The sequence below is a fragment of the Cajanus cajan genome, chromosome 9 (assembly GCF_000230855.2).
Source record: "Cajanus cajan strain Asha chromosome 9, NIPB_CcT2T_4, whole genome shotgun sequence".
Classification (NCBI taxonomy): Eukaryota; Viridiplantae; Streptophyta; class Magnoliopsida; order Fabales; family Fabaceae; genus Cajanus; species Cajanus cajan.
Genome location: NC_138525.1, coordinates 56,943,381 through 56,964,315, shown reverse-complemented (window position 1 = coordinate 56,964,315; position 20,935 = coordinate 56,943,381). Strand labels below are relative to the sequence as shown.

Here is a 20,935-nt window from a genome sequence, read left to right as displayed (position 1 = left end):
GTAATTTGAACGTTCTTGATAAAAGACCAAAACGTACATCTTTGTTATATTTTATTATGTGATTTGGGAGTATAAATTAATTCCTAACCAGGAGGCACTGCCACCTTTACTGGAGTTAATTTATATTTCCTTTATTATTATTTGTATATATATGATTTCTTGTTTTACACTAAATTGTATTGAAAATCTTAACTTCTTTTCTTTTATAATTTTTACACTGGAGTTATGATTTATGAGTTACGAATGTGAATCTTCTACCTTGTTATATTTGAAATATTTGTCAACTATGAAAGATTTTATTTACCCAAAAAGAAGAACAGTAATATTTTATTGTTACATTTGTTGTATATTAATAATGGGGTAGAGGGTGTCACAATGATGAGGATGAACAAAGACAAAATGATCCATATCAAGAGACTCCATATAATAGGCGTGACACAAATCTGGTAATTGATTTCACTACTTCTATGCCAGGTATGATTCCTCCTGATCGTTCATTTTCAGGTGATAATAGAAGAGACAATTCACAAGTTAGAAGAGGAAAAAATAAACAAAATGTGTCATGTCAAGATTCTTCATCTTCTCATATTGAACAAAGTTTTAGTGAATTCAATATTGATGATTCTTCAGAAAGTAGTCAAGGGTACTATCCACCATTAGTTTATCAACATCCTTATTTTAATGCATACAATCAATATGGAAGTGACCAAGTTCCCTCATACCACCAACCATCAATGAATTATAATGATCTTTATTATCAACAACAAAGTGGTGGATTTTTTGATTATGTTTTTGGACAAGGAGCCACACAAGGGGATAGCCAAAGCGAGAGTGGAGGCTATGATCATCCTCGTCACTCTACTATGTGGTAATAAGTATCATGTGAGTTATAAATTTATTATATTTATAATTTTTCACTTGTGAAAAAAAGTTCATGCTTTTTATAGTTTTACAATATTAATAAAAATTTCATATTTTTTCCTTGTAGTGAAATGCATCTCTAAAGGGTGGCATTGCTTCTCAGATAATTGATGACAATGAAACTTGTGGGCAATCATATTACTTTATGTCAAGCCATGTCCTTTTTTCTTTCTTGTCTATTTAAAACTTGTCTAAATGTGTGTACCTTTAAGTTTTTTATTTGTGTCAATGAGACAATTTACTTTTGAGATATTATGACAAATATTATGTAAGAATTAATCTAACCACTATTGTGTTTCTCTTACTTTTAAATTAATTTTAAAATAAATTAAATTATTCATTAAAATAATAGACTGTTTTAAAAAAGAAATAAAAATGTATAAATTTTTAAAAATAAAACATATATCAATAATTACAATTTTTTTATATTTAGTGCAAATAATTAATAATTTCACACCGCAACAGTCGCAATCCGCATCGCAATACTCGCAATACCCGCAACCGCAGTAACTGCAACCGCGACCGCAACCGCGACCGCAACCGCAACCGCAATTTAAAACCATGAGCCTAAGCTAAAGCAACTAGTAGAAGATCTCTCTCGTCCACTTGGACCCTTATCCTCTTTCAACCCTCACAAGATCATGTTTCGTCGTAGGCTTCGCCAGAGGTTCAACATGATACGAGAGCAGATCTTTCGTTTCGCTGCAATTGGAAGCACCGTTTCTCATATTCAGGCAAGCCCACTTGAAGGGGTCCAAGCCCAAGCCCAAATATATGGCCGGGATCATGATAAAGAAATGATTGTGGAGTTTCTTTGTAGCCAAGCACAACCACATGCCTCTCACATCCTTTCCATCTATCCCATTGTTGGCATATCTGGGATTGGAAAAACAACACTTGCTCAATTGGTATACAATAATCGAAGGGTAAGTACTCATTTGATGTAAGAATTTGGATTTCTTTTTCTGCCAATTTCTCTGTCAAGAAGTTTCTGTGTTTCATTATAGATTCTGTTGCACAAGAAAAGTATGATCACTACGATTTAGATGTAGTGGAAAGAAAAGTGCGAGACCTTTTGCAATGGAAAAGGTACTTGCTTGTTTTAGATGATCTTCACCTAGTATATGGTGAACTGAACAAGTTGAAATCTATATTGACTCGAGGATCAAAAGGTTCTTGCATTTTGGTAACTACTTGTGTTGAGGAGGTTGCGCAAGTCATGGGAACATTCGGACCTCATCACTTGACTGCTCTATCAATGGACCACTGTTGGTCAATTTTCAAACAATATGCATTTAGACCTGGCGAACAGGAGCCTGAAGTTCTTACAAGGATAGACAAAGAAATGGTAAAAAAGTGTCGGGGATTGCCTCTTGCTGCACAAGCATTAGGAGTTCTAATGCGCTCAATGAATAAGGAACATGAATGGTTTGACGTTGTAGATAAATGGTCATGGCATTTTGAACAGCCTGGTAGTTCTGCTTTGACTTTTTGAGCTTGAGATATTCCAATTTAATCCTAATCTCAAGGCTTTGTTTTACTTTCTGTGCCATATTTCCCCCAAATACAGCAATTATGAAGGATGATTTGATTCATCTATGGATGGCAAATGGGTTTATTTCATTCGAGGGAAACTTGGAGGTTGAACAAGTTGGCGACATAATATGGAATGAATTGTACCACAAATTATTCTTCACAGATGTCAAGACAGATGATTATTCAGGGGACATTTCTTTAAAGATGCTTGGTCCTGTCCAAGAGTTTGTTGAGTCCACTAAGAGCGGAGACTCTGTGATTTTGGATAATTATAACAAGACTTCTTTGTTAGCAACGACACTCCATGTTGGTTTTAGCTCTGATTTGTTATTATTCAGTAAGGGAACCTTACAGAGAGCTGAAAATTTGCAAACATTATCAGTTTGAGTTTGCATTTCATAACACAACCTCTGGTAGTTTTCTAACAAACTGTAATCTTTGGGTTTTAAGAACAAGTTATTTAGAGTTATCATCACTCAGGAACTTAATTCGTTTGAGGTATTTGGAGCTTTATGGTTTTCAAATATATTAATTATGATTGAAATTGGCTTAGAATCAAAATTTATTATAATCTTACATTGAGTTGTGCAAAAGATTAGAGTATAGAATTATATATACCTTTAAATTCAACTTAAATTCTATTTTAACACGTAGTCATGAGTGCACTTTTATCAGTTAGAGTAAAAAATAATTCATAGGTGGTAAGTGTGATGAAGACTCAATATTGTCTTTTAACGTTTTGGTTGTGGTTTAATTAAGCCACAACTGTTTTCACATTTTTTTTTCTTCTAAACATGTATGTCCTTTCCATATTTATTATTAACTTAACTTTCTTATGCAAATATTGTTTATATGATTTCATAAATATTTGTTGTAGCCATACCTAAAACCTATGTGGAGGAAGTTGATTCGATTAACACCAGAATGCATATGAACGACGAAGAGAAAAGAGGGAATATTAAACAGGTGTGTTCAAACTAACTAGTCATTTTTTTTTTAAGTTAGTGCTTTGTTTGAAAGGTTTTAAAAGTAAGTGTTAAAACTAAATTGATTGTTTATAAAATAGGTTTAGATATATTATTTTACTAAATTTAGTAATATAAAAACTAAATGTTATTTAGCATTTGAAAATTTTAAGTAGGTTCTTAAACTAAAAAATAGTTTTTAATTCGGTCCTTGATTATTTAAATTTTTTAGTCAAGTTTGTAAGATTTTAAAACTGTCATAAATTATTATTTTATTACTGCTTCAATCTATAAAAAGTTAAAAACTAATTCCAGGACTTATTTTTCTAGTCTAGAGACCAATTACAAATTTCTGCAGATTAGGAACCTAATTAAAAATTTCTAAATAATTTAGGACCATTATTTAACATTGAATGAATAATTACCTTGAGTTTTCTTGCGCATATCATGTCTTTGTTCTAAAAGTCTTTCCATTGACTAATAATAATAATAAAAAATGCCTTTCCCTTCCTGAATACTAAACTTATAACCTTCATAGCACAAACAAATTTCCTACGAAGTATTGGGCCTTCAGCCTTCTAATTATGTACGATGATTTTGTCCTTCGCTTGTGAAGTAATACTTGCGATTTTCTTGAAATCTTGTTGAAGATGAACAAGGTCCATTCCCACAAAATAATGGCATCATTAATCAACACTTCTTCTTTTAAGATGTTACAAAAATTTCATAGGATAATATTTTTAATAATAAATTAAGAGTTTTGACTTAATGTAAAGAAAAGGTGAGTATTGATTATTGTTAATGTTCTTATTGAAGATCGGTTAGTGGAACGATCTGCTGGGCAAGATTGGTGAGCCTCCTTTGTTGGGTATGTCGGCTGCTCTGAAATGGGGGTGATACCTGCAAAAGAGACTCCGATGCTAAAGTTAGTCTTTGTGGATGTATGAGTCTCGTATATGTAGTGCACGTACCTTAGTATGAATTAGGGTTTATCTGGGCCTGAAGTCGGTTGTGGCCCGTTCAGCTGGTGGGCCTTTGCTTTGGTCGATGTCTAGTAGCACTCATCCGATGTCATGCTGGGCTTAGCGCCAAGTTCGAGCTCGGTGCTTGCGCGCGGATAGTACACTAGCCCCCAGAGCTCTGAAGACCTCGGGTCGAAGAGTTAATTGCCGAGTATGTGGGGGTTTGCGCTTCTTAGGCGAAGCGTCATATGTCATAAAGTGTCGTCTCGTGTCTCGAAACGCACGAGCGACGTATAATGGGGGGTGACGGTTTATAATGATGGGATGTAACCGTCATTATGAGCCCCATTTAATGCCCTGCCTTTTTGTCGTTTTCTGCCCTCGTGTCACTTCCGTTTTCAAATTTTTTTTTAAAACACTTTTCCCCTCTCTCCTTCGCTCACTTTCACCTTCTTCCTCTGGCTTCCTCTTTACGCTTAGTGTTTCTTCTCTGCACCTTTCGCTTTTTCACCTCTCTTCCGTGTTCCCATTTTCCTCCGTCGTCGCCATTTTCGGAAATCAGGTCACCATTTCTCCATCGTTGTCTTATCGTTTGAAGGAGTACCATGTACTTCTCCTCCTCTGTCTTCTCCTTCGTTTTTCCCCCTTTTTTGGTTTTCTCCATTTTCAATGGCTGGTGAGGGAGAGAGTGTCGCACCGTCCGCCTTTGCCAAAGGTAAGGGCAAGGCGCGTGGCAAGGCGGCGACCGTCGAAATGGTCGCTGCTGAGAAGAAAAGGGGAGGAACAATCCTAAGGATTCTCACCCCACCATCTTCGTCCCAGGGTACGAATGGGTCAAGGGGGATGTCGGAGAGTTCGAGAGTTGCATCAGGGCATTTTTGGATGTCAACACCGTGTGGAAATCTCTCAAAATATGTAGTTCAAAGATTTCCAAGCTCATCTGGGTAGATCCTTGCCAGCCCGGTGAGCGTGTTTTCATGGCGAGTACCCCGAATACCCTTTTTTTTTACATGTACGAGTGCTTCTTTAGGGACCTCGATTTTTGCTTGCCATTCACCGAGTTTGAGTGTGCTTTCCTAAAGTTTATCAATGTGGCACCCTACCAATTGCACCCCAATAGTTGGAGTTTTCTTAGGGCTTTTCAGGTTTTATGCTCAGCCCTAGGAATGGGTGTGCCTCTGCCTGTTTTCTTGCACTTTTATCAATTGAAGTTGGGAGAGCCTCCCCTGGGTTGGGTGTCTCTGAGTGGGAGTAAGGCTGGGGGGTTGTTCCAGCATTACTCTCAATCTTACAAAAACTTCAAAAGAGAATTTTTCTGGATTCGACCTATGGTTACCAATCCAAGGGAGGAGGTGGTTTTCCACAGTGAAGGGGAGTCAAGGTTCACTTTCTTTTGGCAGCGAAGACCAATCAAGTTCAATGGGTCGAGCTGTCTTCAATTGTCAGATTCGGACAAGGAAGACATCTTCAAATTGGCCGAGCTTCCACGCCCTCTGGACAACAAACTCGTCCTTTCTCTTGCCAATTTGACTAATAAAGAAAGAGGTTTAGAGAGTGAGTACTTCATTATTTTCCCTTTGTCTCTTCTTTTTTGTTGTTTCTAGTGATGTTCTGATGTGTTATGCTATTTTGTGTTGACAGGTCTGATGGGGAAGAGCAAATAGTGCGAGATAAAGGCAAAATTTGCCACCGAGGGGCTCGAGGTGCCTGAGCCTGATGAGGAGGTCGCCCGTTGGAGACTCGTCGCAAGAAGAAGAGGGTGCCAAAGGAGGTTGACGAGGCCTCGAGGAGGTGACGTCTAAAGCTGCCGATGCAAACCTCATAGATTTAACCGAGATTCCTCGGGCTGAGACTTCTCCAAGGGAGCCTGTGGTGGAGGCTACTCCAGAGGGACAGGTTCTTGCTTTACTCTAGCTCAGTATTATTTTTCTTGTGTTTCTCTTGTGTTTATGACTTAGAAATTTATTTTTATTTTGTTGCAGGCGGGTCCGGTGCCTTCCTCTTTCGAGGTTCGCGAGGAAGGATCAAGTATTGGGCCATTTTGGTGGAGCATAAGAGGGGATTTTCCAAGGCGGCTCGCCAGGCCCGATTAATTGCTCCCGGGGTGGACTTCTCCATGATGCACGTTGACAAAGAAGTGCGAGGTGTTCAACTAGTGAATGAAGATGACCTTCCGGAGAGCTCGAGTGAGAATACTGCTGCTTAAACCTTTATTGCTCTTCTTGTCGTTGCTTGGCTTGATATGAATTGTTCTAAGGCTCGAATTCGACCTTGAATGAATGTGAGTCGCGCTAAAGGTGCAAATTTGACCTTGACTTAATGTGAGTCGTGCTAAAGGTTCGAATTCGACCTTGACTTAATGTGAGTCGTGCTAAAGGTTCAAATTTGACATTGACTTAATGTGAGTGGTGCTAAGGTTCGAATTTGACCTTGGCTTAATATAAATCATGCCAAGGTTCGAATTCGACCTTGGCTTAATATAAATCGTGTCAAGGTTCGAATTCGACCTTGGCTTAATATAAATCGTGTCAAGGTTCGAATTCGACCTTGGCTTCACAGAACTCGTGCCAAGGTTCGAATTCGACCTTGGCTTAATATGAATCGTGCCAAGGTTCGAATTCGACCTTGGCTTAATATAAATTGTGCCAAGGTTCGAATTTGACCTTGGCTTAACAGAACTCGCGCCAAGGTTCGAATTCAATGTTGGCTTAATATGAATCGTGCCAAGGTTCGAATTCGAACTTGGCTTAACATAACTCGTGCCAAGGTTTGAATTTGACCTTGGCTTAATACAAATCGTGCCAAGATTCGAATTCGACCTTGCCTTTATGTAGGTTGTGTCAAGACAGCGTGAAATTGGAGAAATATGAGTAATCGTGAGTCATTTTATTGATATTATGGGTGTGCCTCGTTAAAAACCCTCTCAGCCAAAACCTATTTTTCTGTTTTTTGGGACAAAAGACTAGGTAGGGAAAAGAGTGCAACACCCCATTTGTACAATTCAGCTGAAGTAAAATTTGAGGTGAGTGACATTCCAAGTTCTTGGAATGGCCTTGCCCCTGAGTTCTTCTATTTGATTTCCTATTTTACCCTTGTATTTTGGGGTATTTTAGTCTTAGAATTTATTTTACTTGTATTTCCAATTTTACCCTTGTATTTTAGAGTATCTTAGTCATAGGATTTATTTTCTTTTGTATTTCCCATTTTACCCTTGTATTATGGGGTGCTTTAGATCATAAGATTTTATTTTTGGGCTATGATATTTGATTAGGATGGGAACAAAAACCTAGACATATTTTTGTGGCTATTGGACCTATTTTTTTGGTGTTAGAAAGGCTTAGGCCCAAGTGGAGGGCAAATGTTGCATGGTCTTATCATGCACCTAGATGTAGCCTAACTAAACCCAAAGATTCCATCTTTGGCCATCATGTTTAATCTAGGGTTAATTTGGGTTTCATTTGGTGTGCATTTGGCACCCTAAATGCAACCCTAGATGCCTCCCACTCCTATAAATACCCTAGGCACCACACCTTGTAAATACTTTGGATATTGAATATAAAGAGAGCCTTTTGTGCCTTTATATCTTTCCTTAATCACCTTTGGCTATTTTCAGCCAAACCATAGCATCTCCACCTTGAGAGAAACAACCCTAGAAGTGACCTTCATCATCATGAAGTGAGCCAACCCTAGAGTACCCTTCTCAAGCATTTCCTCAAACACCTTCTACCCAACCTCCATTTTCGTCCAAGATTTAGTGAAGAAGAAGTGGAATTTACTTAGTCCCACTTATTGTACTACTTCCTTGGTGGTGCCCAAGGAAGATAAGCCTTCCTTCTTTAAGACTCTTTCCACTTTAGTTCCCTTCATAAAGCACCCAACTTTTGGTTTGTATGGTTTTTTGGATACATCTCATGGTGTTGTATCTTCTATTTTTGATCTTGAAGGAAGTTCACACTTATTTGAACTTAACTTGGTTACCCTACAAGACAAACTTAGATTATATGAGTTTTCTAGACTCCTCTTAACACCTTTTTATCATATGTATCTAACAAATTATACAATACAAAGCAGTTTAGGTAATTTTTTAGTTAAGTTTTCTTTATTTTCCAATACATACCTAGGTCACTACATTGAGTACCTCCAACAAGACATTTTAGTTTTTAGGACTAATGCATTAGTGTGCTATAGTTTTAGTCTTTTTACCTTTTTAGGTTTTAGTTATACACTTAGACTTCACCATGGGGAGGATCCTATCTTTCGCATTAGAGAGTCTAGTCCTTTTAATTTAGACAATCTTTTTAACATTTTTAAGGGAACTCCTCTTAGGATACACTTCCCATTTCTATCATATACTATTACCTCTAATGCTTATTTTTATGTTTTTGTTGGTCATAATGCCCACCATGAGGAACCTCTTGATTTGAGGTCAAATCCTTTTCAAGAGAGAGGGAATGATGGAATAACACTAAGGCCAAGAAGTCCAAGAGGTGATTTATTGAAGGAGGCAAAAGGAATGAGTTAGTATTGAAAAAAAAAACCATAGGAGGAGTGAGCCCACTTTTGGGCCTTAGCTCCTAAGATTTTCTTAGCATAGCATTTATTCTTATTTTGTCCTTGTATTTGATTTCCTATTTTCCCCTTGTATTTTGGAGAACTTGATCCTTGGAGTAGGCGTCCTCTTCCTTTGCTCATCATCTCATGTTATTCATGCAAGTAAGGATGCCATCACACCCCATTTGTACAATTCAGCTGAAGTAAAATTTGAGGTGAGTGGCGTTCCAAGTTCTTGGAATGGCCTTGCCACTGAGTTCTTCTATTCGGTATGCTCCATTATCCAAGCTATCTGCAATTTAGAACGGACCGTCCCAGTTAGGCGTGAGTTTACAGGCTTATTCTTTGATTCGAGCTTCTTCTCTGATTTTGTCTATTAGGTCAAGGTTGACTGTCATTTCCTGAGTGTTTTGCTCATTGTTGAAGGAATGACACCGATGAGATGTCTCGCTGACCTCGACTGGGATCATGGCATCGGCTTCGTAGGTCAGCCTGTAAGGCTTTTCTTGAGTGGTTGATTGATAGACCATGGGCCAAGGGCCCAGTCACTAGAGCTATGGCTAGAAGAATACAAGAAGAGTTGGACCTCTTGAAGACTAATGGGCTTCTCAAGCCCAAGGTACTCTTCATTTGGTCTACTATATCATGAAGAGAAGGCCTAGTTCTAATTGTGTATATTTTGTACATAGTTCTTTTGTATAGGTTCACTTTTTGCCTTTGTATTTGTGAGGCACTTTACTTGCTTTTAATTAATGATTGTATATTGTTTTTACGATAGGTTACTTGGAGAGTTTAACTCCATTTAACCTCCTTTGTTGATATATTCATTTTATATTTTTTCAGTAGGAAAAAAGGGGTGGCATTTAGTAATGCTTGAGGGTGTCACTAGTAATTGGGCCAAAACTTGGCCTAGGCAAAATTTTGCATATTAGACTCATTTTGCTCCTAATTTTTCATAGATTTGATTTAGCTAGGTCTCATCATCATATGATGAACCTAACTAAACCAAATCAAATATTTTTGAAATAAATCATGGAGTATTTTTGAGCCTTGGCCGCTTAGCTCATTCCTTTTGTTCTTGGCCGAAATTTATAGCTTCTCTTACAAGCTTTGAAGCTTGTCTTCCAAGCTTCTAAACCTTAGTAGGTTTGGCTGACCTTACCATGGTTCTAAAGTGAACCATGGTCAAGGTTAGCTTCTCCTACAAGTTTTAGAAACCATGGATGATTAGCTACACCTTACCATGGTTCCTAGTGAACCATTATTAAGGATAGCTTACACTACAAGCTACCTCTCCCTATATATTTGTAATCTCTTCACTTGTATTCACTTTTGAACATTTTGAGAAATAAAACTTCAGATTTCTCTCACTCAAGAGTCCCTAAAAACTGTAGAGAATTTTCTCTCTAAGGTTTCTATCAAAGTTCTTCAAACTTTGCCTTGGTTCCTCAAGCTTCCTTCACAAGCTAAGAAGTAACCGAATCATCTTCATTGCTTCAACCTCCATTGAAGGTTCCTTCGTGGAGATTCAAGCTTCTATTCAAGGATACTTCAAGGTTTCTTCGGTCCTTTGCATGGAGAACTTGGAAGAACATCATTCCTCTCCAAGTGCTTCCATCATAGGATCATGGCATCGACTTCGTAGGTCAGCCTGTAAGGCGTTTCTTGAGTTGTTGATTGAGGGTGCAATGGTACGCCCAGAGGATGCTGGGGAGTTCGTCGACCCATTGTCCCTTGGCACTCCCTAGTCGCTTTTTAAGTTCTCGGAGTATCACCTTTTTTGCGGCTTCGGCTTGGCCATTGGTTTGGGGGTGTTCTACCGATGTTGGTAGATGTTTGATCCGAGCTCTCGGAGGAAATTCTCGAATCTTTGTGCGATGAATTGCCTTCCGTTATCGGTGACGAGAGAATGCGGGAGATCGAACCAGCAAATGATGCTTTTCCAAGTGAATTTTAATACGTTCTCAGTAGTGATCTTGGTGAGAGGGCAAGCTTCAACCCACTTAGTGAAGTAGTCGACAGCGACGAGGAGGAATTTTAGTTGACCTTTCGCGGGGGGGAATGGTCCGAGGATGTCCATTCCCCACTAGGTAAAGGGCCAAGGTGATGCCATTTGGTGGAGGATTTTCGGTGGTTGCCGGTATGCATTACCGAATTGTTGACATTCTTTGCATCATTGCACATAGTCTTTGCAGTCCGACTTCAGTGTGGGCTAGTAGTACCCAGCTCGGATTACCCTGGTCGCCATTGATCGTGTGCTAGAGTGCATGCAACAGATTCCTTTGGCGCCCTCTTCCTCTTGCGATGAGTCTCCAACGGGGCGCCAAATTTTCTTACCAAAGATCGATCAGGGGGACGATCTGCTGGGCAAGATTGGTGAGCCTCCCTTGCTGGGTACGTTGACTGCTCCAAAGTGGGAGTGGTACCTGTAAAAGAGACTCCGATGCTAAAATTAGTCTATGTGGATGTATGGGTCTCGTATATGTAGTGCACGTACCTTGGTGTGAATTAGGGTTTATCTGGGCCTGAAGTCGATTGTGGCCTGTTCAGATGGTGGGCCTTTGCTTTGGCCGATGTCTAGTAGCGCTCATCCGATGTCATGCAGGGCTTAGCGTCTAGTTCGAGCTCGGTTCTTGCGCGCGGATAGTACAGTTAACAAATCTTAAAATGAAATAATCTATTAATTAATTGGTTAAAGTCCATAAGATTAGTAAATTCTTACAATAAATTGAATGAAAATAATTATATATATATATATATATATAATGGAAAGTATATACATCATACATGCCTTGCATACATTCACACCCAGGAATATGATATTCACTTTGAAGTTTTTTTGCATTGCTAACATCATTCTAATTGTACTGCAGGATTTACATGATCAATTAGATTGTTGCACTTACACATTGTCAAATCCCTTTCCAGGTCTCTTGTTTTGTGTGATTACCAAACTTCTTAATCTTCCTGGTACGAAATGTATATTATTTGTTCTATATGGTTTATTACTCCTGATAAGTATATACATTTTACATGTAGTAGTTTTATTTTCTTATCATTGCATTTATTTCATCATTTTTCTTTTGTAGGGATAAGAAAGGCATAGAAGAAAAGAATGACTCACTATCGTGCAGTTAAGATCCTTGATAACATGGCTAACGGAATCATGGGTTTTGATGAAGCAAAGCTGAAAGAGGCGTCAGTTTATGAGTCCCTATTGGAAACATCCAAAAGTGGAATTGTTGAGTTCATAATCGAGTTGACTCAGGCTAATCCTGATCTTTATTGGGTTATTGATGAAAATCAAAGAGGAATATTTTCATATGCCATTTTGTATCGTCGTGAAAAAATTTTCAACCTCATAAAAGGTTTGAAAGGACAAGGAAAGGTGATTATTTCTCGCACAGATATATTTGGTAACAATATGTTGCATTTGATAGGGACATCAATGCCCATAGCCGAGCTTGATCGCAAATCTGGTCCAGTTGCGTAAATGCAAAGAGAACATCAGTGGTTTAAGGTTATTTATTTATTTTTTTTTTTTTCATATCATATAAGTGGATTGTTAAAGTAAAATTTTAATTCTAATAAGAAAACATCTCGCATGTAACACCCCAGTTTTCAAAAAGGTTATTATTATTATCATCATTATTATTATTATTATATGGTATTTGGTCATAATTATTTTAATAATTATAGAGGAATATTATTTTGTACGTTTTAAGTAATTATTGTTTTGGACAATTATTTTGTACATATTAAATAAGTATTTTTATTAGCGTTTTTAAATAAATATTTATATGTTTTAAGAGAAAGTTGATTTTATATGATATTTTGTTATTGAAATTATATTATTATATTTTAGGTCAGAAATATATTACTATTATAGAAGAAAAATATTTTATAAGAATGGAGTCCGGTATCTGCCTCATTTGCGTTCTGAAGGGTTAGGGAAAAAAAAGAGGAGAAACAAAGAGCTCTGAGGAAGAGTACTCAAGAACGATCTTAGACCACACCAAGACCATTCATCTTCTGCTCATTCAGGTAAGGGGGGAGTGAGAAACTTTACTCTAGGTGTGGGAATGTATGTTGGGTAGTGAAATTGGCCTCCAATCTATTGTTTGTTGCATGCTCATGTATGAGGGATTTTCGCCAATTGTATCTATTTCATCTATTGTTCCTCTTGTATATAATTAATTGTATAAATTGCTTGAATGAATGATTAATTTTAGTTTTAAAATTGTAATTGTATGATTTGAGATTTCTTGTGGATCCCTACGAGAAATCCTATGAGAAAACGGACAAAATATGAATGTTTTCTGTTTTGCCTTCTGATTGTTTTGTTGTGTTCCTTGTTGGATGTGATGCATGAGTATGTGGTTAATTTTGAAAATGAATATGTTTTTATATGAATTAAAGTGCTTTGTGGGTTCTTACGGGAAATCTTATGAGAAAACGGGCAAAATATGAATGTTTTCTGTTTTGCTTTCTGATTGTTTTGTTGTGTTCCTTAATGTTTGCAAAGTGTAAATATGTGTTTAATTTCGTAAATAGATGAGTTTTAATATGGATTAAAGTACTCTGTGAGAATTGTGAATATAATGTGATAATGTGATAATGTGAATATGATGATGGAATATGAGGATGAAATGTGATGATGAGATGTGATGATAATAATGTGATAATGTGATAATGTGAATATGATGATGAAATATGAGGATGAAATGTGATGATGAGATGTGATGATAATAATGTGATATGAGAATGCATAGAGTCTTGATGGACATGCTTCATGTGCATAAATGTTTTTAAGGGTACGATATGGAATACACTGCCAGAAAAGGCCCCCCTAGTGTAAAAGCTTTGGGGATTAGTCCTTGGGAATAGCTCAGTTTGGATGTCCCAGTCTCGCCCATTGTGTGCATGGGATGTATCTTGTGCGGCTCAGCTATCTCGAAGAGACTCTAGTAGTATGTCCTTCTAGTGAGAGTGCACAGAGGGTGTGACCCGGCATGTACTCCTAGACTACTCCTCGTATATTGCTAGTGGCAATATGCCATGTGATGTTTTACTGGCGTCACATGCATGATAAAATGTAGTCCGTGTCCATCCATGTGCATTTTAATGTTATATGATAAATTGATATTTTTATGTCTTGAATGAGTGAGATGTGATATTATTACTAATTTATCTGTGTTATATATGTATTGTTTGTGTTTGGCTATCCAGTGTATATTCCTACACTGTGAGCCAAAATGAGATGTTTCTCACTCTCTTACAGGTGATTATCAGCATGAGACTGAGGATGTTAGTGATGAAACTTATGCTTCTATGTTGGGATTTGCTCTGATAAGACATGTGACATCGGGGCGTAGATAGGATTAGATTAGTACGTTGTTTCTGTTAAATTATTTTGAAAATCTTATCCTTATTTCTTTTGTGATTATGTTATTTGTTTAAGTTATGAATGTGGTGCTCTCTATCTGAACATGTTTGGAATATTAAAAATAAAATGAAAGACTGTGTTATTTAAATTTTATTATTTGTATTATGATATGCAGGGTAGAGGGTGTCACATCACAAATCACTTACATGCTACACTTTCGTTTTCTCCTTTACATTATTAGCTACTAGGGCTAGTTTGCTACTAACCTATGCTATCATTGTCTTAAATTTTATGAAATTCATAATTTTAGAGATTACCGTGAATAATGTATAATTAATATCATCATTGGTGTTTCAAACAACTTTAATGCATAATAGCAACCATTTCTTTTATTTCATATACATATTTGATACAATTGTTGCAGGCGGTGAAAAGAATTTTGCATCCAAAGTTTCAACAAGCTGTAAATGGAGATGACATGAAGCCTAAAGAAGTATTTAGTAAGAAACACGAGGAGCTATTGAAGGATGCAGAAAAATGGGCTAAGGAGACAGAAACATCCTTCACAATAGTGGGGACTCTTATTAGGCATGGCATTCTAACTCGGCCCCGTGGGTACTCGTCTGATCCCGCCCCTATTTAAACGGGAAAAACCTGTGTTGACCGGGTTCGGGTTCGGGTTTGGGTTTTTCCCACTTGGCAAAATCGGGGGCGGGGGCGGGGATGTTAATACCCGCCCCGCCCCCGCACCCATACCCTCCCCCGTCCCCGCCCCCGCTTAATAATATAATTACAAAACTACCCTTATATACATATATAAACCAAAATTAGAAACCCTAGCCTCATTTTTAGTCACGAAGTTCACATCACACGGCAGCAGGCCAACAACTATTGCCTCTTCATCTCTTCATCTTTCTTAGAGTCACAAACGCAAGCCACAACTCTCTCTTTTTCATCTCTTCATCCTGGATCAAGTGGGATTGAGTATGTTTGGATAAATTGCTGCCATTATTGCCATATTTTTGTGATATTAAAGTTATTTTTTTGCTTGATTCTTCTATTTTTTCCTGTTTAGAGAAGTTGAATCTTCTTGACTTGCCATAGATCACTTGCTTTTATTTCAAAGTGATCATCCCACGTGTGAGGGTGAATATGAGGTTGCTTCAATTAATTACATACTTCCTCTTATCTCAAATTTGAAGGTAATAGCAGAATCTGCACTCCCAATTTATTTGTAAGAGGTTGTGTGCGGGATCTTAAAATTACATGATGAATAATATATATTAACTCATGTTGCAGGTTATGAGAACATTTTCGATTGGTGCTGATACTCTCTTGTTGGGTTAGTCAAACAGGCAATGTGAGAGTATCTTGAATTTTGTCCGTTTATGTCCAAAATCTGCATATCAGAATCTTGACTTCAAATCCTTGACATTTTAAAATCTTTACATTGAAAATGATGTTGGTAGTGCATATTTCTTGCACACATGTTATGTTATGTACAAAATTCATATTATGTTAGGCTTGTTGCATGCATGGAAAACACCCCAGTTTTCTTGTTCCATTTTCTTTATTTTAAGATATTTGTTTCCCCCTTTTTGTCTTTGTCATCTTTGATTTCTCATATTTAGTAATTATTTTTTAAAAAATATTCTTAGGAATATATTTTTTTGGGTTATTTTTATTTTATTTTCTCATAAAAAAGGTTCTCTTAGATGGATAAAGACGAACTACTTTTATTATACCTACTGCACCCAATAATAGGAATGTCTCACATACTAGTTAATTGTTGATCTACTAAATAAGTGCTCTAGTAAATAATTTATAATGCAATTAATTTATTTGTATAACTATTATAGTGTAGTTTTATAATGTAGTAAAGTGAATGCATTTTTTTTATACTTTTTGACATATTTTTTTTAAAGAAAGTAATGACAGATATTAATATGACACCAGAAAGTACACCTCAATCAATTTCAAAAGGAAATCGTGATCCTTCAAGTGTTGGTACTACTCCTGCAATTAATGAACATGTTCAAACAATTGAACCTCAACCTCAAGATATAACAGTTAATAATATGGAAGAGACAAGTACACAAACAGGGGCAAGTAGGCTTAAAAGTGAGATTTGGAAGCATTTTACAAAAGTTAAAGTTAATGGAGAAGACAAAGCTCAATGCAATTATTGTAAGAAACATTTGGGTGGAAAATCAAAAAATGGAACAAAGCACTTATGGAATGTTGTGTAACTAAAAAGATCGCGATGAGAGGAAATAAAGGACAAACATTTCTTATGCCCAAGGTCATGCAAGGCAAGCAAGAGTTAGCTACGGGAACTTATGATGCAGAAAATGCAAAAAGAGAACTTGCATATGCAATCATTATGCATGAATATCCACTTGCAATTGTGGATCATCTTGGTTTTAAGAGATATTCAAATGCTCTTCAACCACTGTTTCAAGTTCCTAGTAGAAACACAATGAAGAAAGAGATATTTAAAATCTATGCATTTGAGATATCAATTGCTTTAAAGTTGTTGGATAGCCTTCAAGGAAGAGTGGCTATTACATCAGACATGTGGACTTCAAGTAATCAAAAAAGAGGGTATATGGCAGTCACAACTCATTATATTGATGAGAATTGGAACTTGCAAAGTCGTATTTTGAGGTAACAATTTTCTTTAACTTATTTGCACTACATATTATTTGTCATGTAATTATTTGTATGATAAATTGATTTAATTAAAATTTTTATTGTGTTAGGTTCATTTATGTTCCCGCTCCTCACTCAAGTGATAAACTTTGTAATGTATTAGTTGACTGTTTGATGGATTGGAACATTGACACAAAGTTATCCACTATCACACTAGATAATTGTAGCACAAATGATGCTATGATTGAAAAAATTAAGGATAAGTTACAGTTAAGCACTTTATTGAGGGATGGTTCTTTGTTTCATATGCATTGTTGTGCACATATATTGAATTTGATAGTAAAAGATGGGTTGGAAGTGGTGAAAGATGGGGTAGAAAAGATTCGGGATAGTGTAGCATATTGGACAACAACTCCTAAGAGAAAAGAAAATTTTGAAGAAACAGCAAAACAATTGAGAATCCCTTACAATAAGAGTTTGGTTTTAGATTGTCCAACTAGATGGAATTCGACGTACAAAATGCTTGAAATTGTCATATCATATGAAGATGTGTTTATTCGATTAAAGCAACGGGAGGCTCAATATACATGTTTGCCTACTACTTTACAGTGACAATTTGCAAAAGATGTGTGTGGAAAATTGAAATTGTTCAATGCTATCACTGAATTATTTTCTGCTACTAAGTATCCAACTGCTAATATGTATTTTCCAAAAATTTGTGAGATTAAATTGGCAATAGGTAAATGGATAATTTCTCCCAATGATTTGATTCAAAAAATGGCAGAAAAGATGTTGACTAAATTTGAATAATATTGGGGTGTGATTCATGACATAATGGGAGTTGCAACTGTTTTGGATCCTAGATAAAAAATGGAGTTGCTTGAATACTATTATGAAAAGTTGTATCATCATGAATCTTTTTCTCAAGTTAGGATGATTCGACAACTATGCTATGATTTGGTTTCTGATTATCAACTGAAAATGAGTAAAGATTTAGGTGGTAGTTCTCCAACTATTAATGATAGTAATGTTGGTAATGATGCCTTATCTGAGTATGATATATACATTATGAGGAAAAAAAAGAGCTAGAAGTTCTTTTGTTAAAACAGAGTTGGACCATTATTTAGAGGAGGATGTTTTACCAAGAACTGCTGATTTTGATATTTTGATGTGGTGGAAGTTGAATGGTATCAAGTATCCAACACTCCAAGCAAGTGCAAGGGACATTCTAGCTATTCCTATATCTACAATAGCTTCAGAATCAACATTTAGCACTAGTGGTCAAATTTTAAGTCCTCATCGTAGTCGATTTCATTGGAGCACTTTGGAGGCCTTAATGTGTACTAGAAGTTGGTTATGGAGTGTTGAAACTTCTGGTAATGTTTAAGATAATACATTTAAAAATTTATTAAATGTTTGTATATTTTTATTTTATTAACTAATTTTTTTTTACTATATTTGATATTTATAGGTTATGAGAATTCTAAAGTAATCCATGAATTTCCTATTTTACTTGATAAAATAGGACCGGATGATGAGGTAATGTTTTATATTATTTATTTTAATGAGTTATTTACTTTACTCAACACTTTTATAATTATTTTTTTAATGTATATTAAGTATTTCTTTTGTTTTATGTAGATGAAATGATGGAGGATAGTGACATTACTTTCCATTTGGAAGATGATCAATAAATGAAAGATGTATGATGGAATGATGAATTGGAATTGTTGCTACTTTTTATTTGTATTTAATAAGTTTAAATATTGTATTTTGTCTAGTTGCCTTGGTCCTTTTTTTTATGAAAAAATGGTATTTTGTAATTTTGTTAGATTGAGACAACTTTATGATATTACTATAAACTTTGTTGAATTGGAAAATATTATATTTCTTTATAATTAGAATTTGTAAACAACATCTACGTACAAAATGCATAACAATACTAGCAAAAGTGTTGTGCCATTTATATCAAATTATCAATAATTTTGATGTCATAATTTCATATAATTAGATATAATAACAAAATATATTAAATATTATTAAAACTGTTTGAGAGATATTTTGACCAAAAGGAATGTAAAATTTTGTATTATTTTGCTTTTTCTTTTACTTTTTTAAATTTTTTTTATTATTTATTAAAAATAAAAGAAGGAAAAAATCCAGGAGCGGGGGCGGGACGAGGAAACCCAAACCCGATCAGGGACGAAGATGGGTATCTAGATTTTACCTCCAGCGGGTATCAAAGGCAGGGACGAAGACGGTTTAAACCTGCGAGGACGGGGGCGGGGATCATAAAACTCGCCCACGCCCCGCCCCGTTGCCATGCCTATCTCTTATCATAACCATTGTGTTTGCAGCAGCATTCACTCTTCCTGGAGGAAACGACCAAACTATTGGCATTCCTATCTTTTTACACAAAAGAATGGACACAACTTACATGGTGTCTGATGCTATCTCACTCTTTGCTTCCTCCACTACTGTCATGACTTTTATTGAAATTCTCACATCTCGTTATGCTGAAAGGGACTGAAGTTCATGTTTGGAATTTTCACACTCATATGTTCAATCCTTGCTATGATGGTTGCATTTTGCTCTGCCTTTTCTTTGATGCTGCGGGATTCGAGGCATTTCAAGATAGTGAGATTTGTCATCTCCATTACAAGTTTGTTTGTGGCCATTTTCCTACCTATCCAACTACATCTCCTGCCTGAGATTTTTAATTCTACCTTCAGATCAGAGATACTAAATATCAAGAAAATCTAAGCTTTATACAAGTGTACTAATAGCTAATGTAAGAAGAAATTTGCCTTTACTTTAAAAGGTTATAGATCAATCATACTACTTTGAAATTCAAACACAAGACACTAATGTAAGTCATTAGAGTCAAAACTTTGAAATATTTTATTCTAATGTTTTAAAAAAAAGTAGACTTAAATAAATTATTTTAGTCCATATATTTTCATAAATATTATGTTTTAGTCTCTGTAATTAAAAATATTTTATTTTAATTTTTATATGAATTATTTTAGTTTCCTTTTAATTCTTATAATTTCATAAACTTTATATTTTAGTCTTTATAATAATAGATGAGAAGAACTAAAAAGAAGAAAAAAAAGATGTATTAAAACTAAAATTAAACATTTTTAATTATAAAAACTAAAAGGTAAAGTTTATGAAAATATTCATTTATCTTTTATATAGATTAAATTATACTGGCTCTTTATCTTATTTTTTATATTATTTTGATTTTTTATTTATTAAAATTTTTATTTTAGTCTTTTATTTATTTTTTATTTGAATCAATTTGTTCTTCTTAAAAATAATTTCTTTTTTAAATTTTTGACATGATTTTGAATTAATTAATTGATTAAAGAAGTGAAACTTTTAACATAATATTCACCGAAAACTATGAAATTAAATTAACATTCAAATTCAAAAGAATTATAATTATAGTAAGAATCACGTAAAAAAATACATTTATGCAGTTTTTGTCATGTTTATGGCAGTTTTTAATTTAAATTTTAATTGTCTTGAATAATATTTATAGAAGTGAATTTAATAAGATAATTTAAATATTAAATTAATAAAAAAAACTTTAAATTATATAAAATTAGAAACAATCATTATTTTTAAAAGTTTCAAATTTAGGAGATAAAAGCTTAAAATAAAAAGATAAACGATCAAATAAATATTAAAAATAAAATAATAAATTAAAACTATAATTTAAGCTATATTATATTATTATATTATAAAAATAATAAAACATATTTTGTTACTTTTACCAAGAAAAGTTTTATTAGAAGAGATATGTGTTTGATAATCCACTTGTTCGGTCTAACTTTTGTCGTCTTTAGTTTGGGTTTATCCCATTTTGAAAAAGATAAAGAAAAAAAAAAGTATTCTTTAACAGAGAGGTTTTCAAAGAGATGATTAGAAACACATCCTTTAATTATTTTGGGACG

General features: G+C 35.2%; 2 protein-coding genes across 9 annotated transcripts; both read left to right on the top strand.

The window, feature by feature from the left end:
* The first annotated feature begins 1,497 nt into the window (after positions 1-1,497).
* On the top strand, positions 1,498-20,032 carry LOC145951628 (disease resistance protein RGA2-like). 8 transcript variants are annotated; one of them, XR_014429435.1, is made up of 12 exons: positions 2,652-2,955; positions 3,335-3,423; positions 4,239-5,938; positions 6,026-6,280; positions 6,367-6,570; positions 11,809-11,905; positions 12,025-12,979; positions 14,217-14,324; positions 14,746-15,523; positions 15,621-18,349; positions 18,445-18,512; positions 18,615-20,032. XR_014429435.1 is itself a non-coding variant. In XM_083063129.1 (4 exons), exons 1-3 carry the CDS (start codon positions 2,497-2,499, stop codon positions 11,879-11,881), a joined length of 405 nt encoding a protein of 134 aa, XP_082919255.1. In that variant the 5' UTR covers positions 1,498-2,496; the 3' UTR covers positions 11,882-11,905; positions 12,025-12,378. The 8 variants fall into 8 exon arrangements, 2 of the variants coding, with proteins under 2 accessions (XP_082919255.1, XP_082919254.1); XR_014429437.1 differs by lacking the exon at positions 14,217-14,324 and having other exon boundaries at positions 12,025-12,455; positions 12,801-12,979; positions 18,615-20,031; XR_014429436.1 differs by lacking the exon at positions 14,217-14,324 and having other exon boundaries at positions 14,746-15,305; positions 15,397-15,523; positions 18,615-20,031.
* LOC145952200 (putative disease resistance protein RGA1) lies at positions 1,563-2,416 on the top strand. Its single transcript, XM_083064424.1, has 2 exons — positions 1,563-1,847; positions 1,910-2,416. Exons 1-2 carry the CDS (start codon positions 1,563-1,565, stop codon positions 2,414-2,416), a joined length of 792 nt encoding a protein of 263 aa, XP_082920550.1.
* Positions 20,033-20,935: the final 903 nt, after the last annotated feature.